The sequence below is a fragment of the Vitis vinifera genome, chromosome 9, assembly GCF_030704535.1.
Source record: "Vitis vinifera cultivar Pinot Noir 40024 chromosome 9, ASM3070453v1".
Classification (NCBI taxonomy): Eukaryota; Viridiplantae; Streptophyta; class Magnoliopsida; order Vitales; family Vitaceae; genus Vitis; species Vitis vinifera.
Genome location: NC_081813.1, coordinates 12,076,365 through 12,084,700, shown reverse-complemented (window position 1 = coordinate 12,084,700; position 8,336 = coordinate 12,076,365). Strand labels below are relative to the sequence as shown.

The window sequence follows — 8,336 nt, the reverse complement described above, 5'->3', positions numbered from 1 at the left end:
TGATTTTTAGAATGTATTCAAGTTTAAGAGTTTTAAGGAGTATATTAACATATAGTGCAAAAAAATAATAAAATCAAATATAAGTAGTACAAAGAGTAATTAATAATTGACAATATAACAAACAATATGCATGCATGTATATGGTTATTTTGTATATAACGTCAATATTGATACAATTGCTATAACAATATTAACAATTTAGTACTATTTTTCCCTCAAGTTAGCAATATGTCATCTCCCTTTTCTTTTTTTTTTGTCACCAATAAAAAGTCTTAGTAAAGTATAGTGAAGAAATAATGATATCAACTAAAAATGATTTTATAAATAAGAACACAACATACAAACATTCTTCATAAAAACATGCAAGATGAAATCATTTTACAAACCTAATCCCCCTTTTTCATTTGAAAACATTTTTCAAATAAAAGTTTGCTCACAGTTAGAGCATTTTCCAATTGAAAGTACGATTTGAAAATATTATAAGAGAATGAGATAACATAGACATTTTGGAAAAATGCAACATATATCATGTATAGGATAATATCATTAAGAGCATGAAAATAAATGATCATTTTAATTCACCTAAGGTTTTTATAAATGATTAATTCTTCTTAATCCAAACCTTGAATTAGCAATTATACCAATTTCATCAAAAGGATTTAACATGAACTTTTCCATCCATGATCATGATCAAAAAGCATATAATTAATTTTACCTTATAAAAATTTCCGTTCAATAAATAAAATGAAAAAAAAAATCTATTTGAAGTATTCTAAACTAATTAGAGTAAAAACTTTTACATCTTTTGTATAATTTTGATCCTTTAATGATAAGTGATGTTATATTTATTAATCTTTTGATATTTTTTTATTTAAGAGCTAAAACAATATTAGGATAATGGTCGTATAAAAAATAACGATAAAAAAAATATATTAAATAAATTTTATAAAAGATTTTATTGAGTTTTTTGTTCAATTTTATTAAAATATTAATATAGAAAGTAAGTGTTATATTTTATATATCAATTACATTTAATTATAATTTTTTTTATTTTACAAAAATTGAAAATTTTAGGGAGTCAGAATTTTCATTTTACTATGTGATGAATTTGGAAGGACAAAGATATTAAAATAAAATAATGTTTCCAAATTCTTATGAAATAGAAAATTCATTCATTTTTATAAAGTAGGATTCAGGATTTCTGCTTAGAGCCTATAAATCTACACTGAATCATTGTGTTGTTGGAAAGTAAACTTTGAGTTTGTAAAGTTTTTTAAAAATTATATTTTGATTTGATTTTTAAAAATTAATTAGAATATTTTCAAGCATTTTAAACTTGAGCAAAAAATTTAGCATTTGTTTCAATACATTTTCTGTTTTTTATTTTTTAAAATCCGAAAATAACATTAACTTCAGCATAAGATACAAATACTCTTAAAGACTCATATTAAAAAAGTAATAATTTTATAAATTGTTTAAAATGATTGATATATAAAAAAAAATTAAAATTATACTTTTTGTAAAAGATGCTCTTTTTTTTTTAATAAAGTTTTTGGTTTTAAAAAATAGAAAATAGGAAGTGTGAAATGAACAATTAAGCTCTATTTGGTAATTGTTTTAAAAAATAATTTTTTATTTTTCAGAACAAAAAAATAAAGAAACTCTTTAGGTAACCATGAAACAAAAAACGGTTTTGTGTTACTAAAACAAAAAATATGATGTTTTCTAAAAATATCTTTTTTTTTTATTTTCACTTGATTTCTATGTGCTATTTAAAAAAAATAATTATACAAATATGAAAAATGATAAAAAGTAAAACACTACGTATAAAAATTATTTTAAAAACATTTTTAAAAATATAGAAAACAAGTTAAAAATATTTTAGAATTTCAAACACATTTTTGTTTTATAAAATATTATAGAATGGTTAAATATCATGTAACTATTATAAAAAAACTATGAATAGTTTTTTCTTTCTTTGGATAAGCATGTCATATATAAAGGAATTATGTAGCAGCCGAATAAGACTATGGAAAGGGTTAAAATAGAAAATAGGAAGTGTGAAATGAACCATCAAGCTCTATTTGGTATTTTTTTTTTAAAACAGTTTTCTTTTTTTAGAACAAAAAAATAAAGAAACACTTTAGGTAACCATGAAACGAAAAACGGTTTTGTGTTATTAAAACAAAAGATATGATGTTTTCTAAAAATATCTTTTAGTTATTTTCACTTGATTTATGTGTGTTATTTTTAAAAAATAATTATACAAATATGAAGAATGATAAAAAATAAAGCACTACGTACAAAAAACAAGTTAAAAGTATTTTAGAATTTCAAACACATTTTTATTTTATAAAATATTATAGAACGGTTAAATATCATGTAACTATTATAAAAAACTACTAGTAGTTTTTTCTTTGTTTGGATAAGGATGTCATATATAAAGGAATTATATAGTAACCTAATAAGACTATGGGAAGTGTGAAAATAGAAAATAGGAAGTGTGAAATGAACAATTAAGCTCTATTTGGTAATTGTTTTAAAAAATAGTTTTTTATTTTTCAGAACAAAAAAATAAACACTTTAGGTAATCATGAAACAAAAAACGGTTTTGTTATTAAAACAAAAAATATGATTTTTTTCTAAAAATATCTTATAGTTATTTTCACTTGATTTCTATGTGCTATTTTTTTTTAAAAATAATTATATAAATATGAAGAATAATAAAAAATAAAGCACTACCTTTAAAAATTATTTTAAAAATATAGAAAACAAGTTAAAAATACTTTAGAATTTCAAACACATTTTTATTTTATAAAATATTATAGAACGGTTCCAGATGTCGATCGAATTTTTATTTTATAAAATATCATGTAACTATTATAAAAAACTATTAGTAGTTTTTTCTTTGTTTGAATAAGCATGTCATATATAAAGGAATTATGTAGCAGCCCAATAAGACTATGGGAAGCGTGGCACGATGTATTCCTCTTAGTTTGTTAGATACGCTAATTGTTTACGTGTGAATTGTGATTGGCCCTCTCCAGACTCCATATATCTTTCTCTTCCCTCTGAATTGTTGATGTGCGATTAGCCCACTCCAGAGCATCTCCATTTTTCCTTTTCTTCTCTCTCCCACTCAATCGAAGGCACTCACAACCTAGTGATTAATAACTAGAAACCATGAGTAGTAGTGGAGGAGAATTCATGGTAACAATGAGGAGGAAAGAAGTAGTGGCAGCTATGCTACCAATGCAGAAGCACTGGCTACCACTCTCTAACCTGGACTTGCTTTTACCCCCCATTGATGTTGCCGTGTTCTTCTGTTATAAGAAGCCACGTGGAAGTGCCAGCGGAGGTGATGACTTCACATTTGGGTCCATGGTTAGGGTTCTGAAAGAGGCCATGGCCCAAGCCCTGGTGCCCTATTATGCCTTTGCTGGAGAAATCTTGTCTAACTCATTGGGGGAAGCTGAGCTTCTTTGCAACAACCGTGGGGTGGATTTCTTGGACGCTTATGCGGATGTAAAACTACAAGACCTCAACTTGTATAACCCTGACGAAAGCATTGAAGGCAAGCTTGTCCCTACGAGGAAGCATGGCGTCCTCTCAGTCCAGGTCTTTCTCTTTCTGTGCGCTTAATTTCATATGCTAATCCTAATTAGTTGTAATCCTAACAAGGTAGTTGTGATAAAAATGAACTAATAACAGGTGACTGAGCTCAAATGTGGCGGAATTGTGGTGGCCTGTACATTTGATCACCGGATAGCAGACGCATATTCTACCAATATGTTCCTAGTTTCATGGGCTGAGATGGCTCAGTCCAAGCCCTTATCTGTAATACCATCTTTCCGGCGTTCTCTCCTCAACCCTCGACATCCAGGCTCCTATGCTCCGTCCCTTGACCACATGTACGTTCCCATCTCAGCCTTACCTCCGCCCAAAGTTCCACAACCTGGTGCTGATCCTCTCATAAGCCGTCTGTACTATGTCACTGCCGAGAAGCTCAGTCTACTCCAAACACTAGCCACCAGCAAGAGTAGCTCCTACAAGAGGACCAAACTAGAGTCTCTTAGTGCCTTTTTGTGGAAGATAGTGGCCAAAAGTGCTCACATGGAAAATGCAAACCAAAAAATATGCAAGATGAGTGTCGTGGTGGATGGAAGAAAGAGGTTAAGCAGTGGAGATGAGGATATGACAACAGCGATGGCCTCATACTTTGGAAATGTGCTGTCATTCCCCTTTGGTGAGAAGATAGTAAATGACCTCAAAGAAAAACCACTGAGTTGGGTGGGAGATGAAGTTCATGATTTCCTGGAAGCGGCTATGACAAAGGAACATTTCTTGGGGCTGATAGACTGGGTGGAGGCTCATCGTCCAGAGCCGGCTACACTGAATATGTGCTGCAGTGGCAATAGCGACGGGCCAGGATTTATGGTGTCATCAGGGCAGAGGTTCCCGGTGACAAAGGTGGATTTCGGCTGGGGTAGGCCGGCTCTAGGGTCATATCATTTTCCATGGGGTGAAGAAGTTGGGTACGTGATGCCAATGCCAAGCCCCACTGTAGATGGTGACTGGGTGGTGTACATGCACCTCTTGAAAGCCCAGATTGAGTTGATTGAGACTGAGGCTGCTGATATCTTTAGCCCCTTAACAGCTGACCGTCTCAATTTGCTTAACGCAGATTAGCTAGCTTACGTCCACCATCTTATATTCAGAAATTTAGAAGTAACTCCCTCGCATGTTGTTTCAAATGTTAGAATTCCTTTTCCTTGTACAAGCATAAATGCCTCCTAGCTATATCTTAATTACTATCATAAGACTAGTATAAGGATTAGTAAGGACTTGAAAATTAAATCCTAGCTAGGGTTCACTTTTGTAACCTGAAAAATGATCATGTATACGAAAATCTTTTCTATGTTTAGATCTAGTTTAGAAGGGGGAATGAAAAAAAAAAAAAAAAGGAGCTAGAGGGTGGGGGTGGAAATTAAAGATGTTGGACGTGTAACTACAATAAATTGAAAAATAATATTTAATTATTAAAAAGTAATTAATATTATAATATGATTTATATATTTAAATTACAAAATAAATTTTTTTTTTATAAGAAATAATAAAAACCTTTTTTCCTTACAATTTTTTTTATTAGTACTACTTTTTATAAATATTTATTTTAAATTTATTGTAAAATAACAAATAATAATAAGAAAAAAATGATTGGCTTTCATTTTCTTTGTTCAAGTAGATCAATAGAGGTGAAAATCTAGATGTTTCCACTTTCTAGAGCCTCACACACTCAACACCTTACATTTTGACCCACTTCTCATATTCTCTCTCCTTTGTATTATCTCCACTTCAAATTCAATAGAAAGGGGATTTCTAATTTCTCATTTCTCTCTCTAGAAACTAATACGCTTTTCATTGTTTCTCTCTCTTCCTAGGAATTTTTGTGGATCCATGGAAGAGTAAAGCTCAGTCTCTGCAGCTTCAACCCCGAGATTGCTTACGAATTGCTATGAGTTTCATCTTCCAAAATAATTATTTATTTGGTCTAATGATTTGAATTATATGATTTAGTAGTTCGTGAAGAACGTTAAAGACTTGGACTAGAGTTTCTCATTCGGTAGTGACAAACCAAAGGCTTCTCATCATCGCCACCAAAGTTGTGTTCCTTTGAAGTTGAATACGACCTGGTAACAATTCGAGGAGGGATTTTGCGTTGGGATAAAAAGGAATTATAAAGTATTCACCTACACAAGTTAAAAGATTTCCTACAATGTTAACAACCTCTCAACAGCAGCAACCTAACAAGAAAAGGCAATTATAATCTAAAAACATCCAACCAAAATTACTCCAAATATAGCATGGAAAAACCCTCCTAACCGAGGTAAAAAACCACGGGAAAAATTTCCTTCACTTTAATAAAAATATGAATGCAAATAAATCCTCACTACTTTCTTCACCTTGATAAACAATGGAAACATATATCAATGTCTAAGGAGGGAATCTATCACCCTAGAAAACAAAAAATAGAAAGAGATTAGGTAGAGATCATACCACAAGAACTCTCCTAAAAGGTTGATGAAAGAACCTATACCCTTCACCCTTGAACCCTAGAACAATGCCAAAAAAAACATCCTTATTTTCCTCTTCCTCTTTCTCTACCATTTTTCACCAACATACTAAAGCCTTAACGTTATTTACATTTGGGCTTAGAGAATTCCCATAAAAAATAAAAATGAAAAAAAAAAAGGCCAATACATGGTGAAGACTCAATAAACTTGGGCTTATGGCTTTCGGATTTTCCCTTTTTATAGTCAGTTTAAAGTTCCGGGTGGATGACAAAGGTTTGACTTGACTGTATGAGGTAGGCTTTATATGGGTATCACATGGACATAGAAAAATCTTCATAGGTTGAATAAGCTTATCCTAACATTTCGAAGTCTAATAAAAATCAAGAAGTTCGATTTTGCTTTGTCCTTTCATTGGCTACACGACGATCTTGAAGTGATTTAGCTTTTTGTGCCCTATGCATAGGGATGGCAATGGGACGGGTTTTTTCGGGTACCCGTCCCGCCCCGCCCCTAATGGGATGGGGTTTAAATTTAATAAACGGGGTTGGGGCAGGTATGAGATTTTTTTTTAAACCTGGGGTCGATTCGGGTATTGCCCCGCCCTGCCCCGATTAAATTTAAAATAAAATTTAATTTAAAATTTAAAATTAATTTAATTTAAAATTGTATTTTACTATTTTTAATATATAGATAATAATAAAAATTTTTAATAAAATAAGTTATAAAAAATATAATAATTTTATTATTTATAAAATATATCTATTTTAATGTAATTAAAAAATTTTAAGTACCCGTCCCAAATTAAACAAATTTTAATGTAATATTTATTTTTAAACAAATTAAAATTAAAATTAAAAAAAAAAAAAAAAAAAAAACCTAAACGGGGCGGGCTTGGGATAGGGCGGACCCGTCCCAAACCCACCCCGTTGCCATTTCTACCTATGCAACAACTTTTAGACCATTTTTGTTGTGTAGGCCTTGGAGTTCCCTATTTGAAGTCAATTGATCCTTTGTTGCAAGGAAGTGGAACCTCTAAAGATCTAAATGGTTGCGGTCATGATAGAGAACATTGCTGGAAGAGCTCCAGTCCAATAACGATGCTTGACAAGGTATGGCTAAGGCTAAAATTGGTTTTCCAGTTTGGCTGTTGGGAAAGAGGAAAAAACTATAAATTTGAATTTAATTGAGCTAAAATTTTCACTGGGAATATTCAACTTCTTTGATAGTACAACTGTTCCACTTAATTGAGTAACGTTTTATATTTTGTCTTCCATTTTCTTTACAACCAATGAAAGGATTAAGGTTTTTAAATGATATTAGCTATTGAAGTTTACACGTACAATAGATAAAAAGGAAACAAACTCCAAAGTGTATTCAAACATAGTGTTACCAAATAAGTCTATTTTGTAGATTGTACTGCAATATTTGACCATAAGAAGAAAGTATGCAACTGAATAAGCTTGCAACTGTGAAGTCGTTAATTTCTTAATTTTGATAATGACAATAGAAATTTGAATTCATACTTGTGTGTATAGTTTGAGGAGTGCAGAATCAACAACAAACCCGGTGTATGGTGTCGACCATAATGGTTGGATGGTGATGCATGGTACTTGATTGTTGTTAATTTCATTTTTCACATGAATGCGTTTTTTTTATCCAATCAAGGCTTAAATAGCAATATCTTTCCTTGCACGTAGATAAGAATGTATATTAAGAGTAAGGATGTAAGTATATGATGCTATAAAAATAAGTAAAGAATAGTTTAAAAATCAAGGCTTAAATAGCAATATCTTTCCTTATACGTAGATAATGATATCGGGTATAAGCTGCTTTAAAAATAAGAAATAGTCTAAAAATCAGGGCTTAAATAGTAATATCTTTCCTTGTACGTAGATGAGAATGCCTATTAAGAGTAAGGATGTCAGGTATATGATGCTTTAAAAATAAGGAATAGCCTAAAAATCAAGGCTTAAATAGCAATATTTAAAACCGTAGGATAGGATAGTGGGTGCTTGGTTGTATATGAAGCTTCTCCTTGTGCTTAGTGCAACATTGAACAGATTAATTAATTCTTTGATGATGTTGAATAACTATAGTCACGAGACATTATACAGAGAACCCACTTTTAAAGAAAGAAACTCGATATATAGTTTAAGTAAAGAAAGGGTTCGTTTGACTGTGTCGAAGAAGTTGCCTGCAGGGACAAACCCCCAGCCCATATGCTTTTGTTTAATCTTAGCGTAGGTTGTGTAAGTGGAGTTG

General features: G+C 31.1%; 1 protein-coding gene across 1 annotated transcript; it reads left to right on the top strand.

The window, feature by feature from the left end:
• Positions 1-2,931: 2,931 nt before the first annotated feature.
• On the top strand, positions 2,932-4,924 carry LOC100854069 (coniferyl alcohol acyltransferase). Its single transcript, XM_010656675.2, has 2 exons — positions 2,932-3,618; positions 3,712-4,924. Exons 1-2 carry the CDS (start codon positions 3,184-3,186, stop codon positions 4,687-4,689), a joined length of 1,413 nt encoding a protein of 470 aa, XP_010654977.1. The 5' UTR covers positions 2,932-3,183; the 3' UTR covers positions 4,690-4,924.
• The last annotated feature ends 3,412 nt before the right edge of the window (positions 4,925-8,336 follow it).

Coding starts and splice junctions, on each gene's coding strand:
- LOC100854069 (XM_010656675.2), top strand. CDS start 3,184: ATGAGTAGTAGTGGAGGAGAATTCATGGTAACAATGAGGAGGAAAGAA. Junction 3,619..3,711: donor ATGGCGTCCTCTCAGTCCAG/GTCTTTCTCTTT, acceptor AACTAATAACAG/GTGACTGAGCTCAAATGTGG.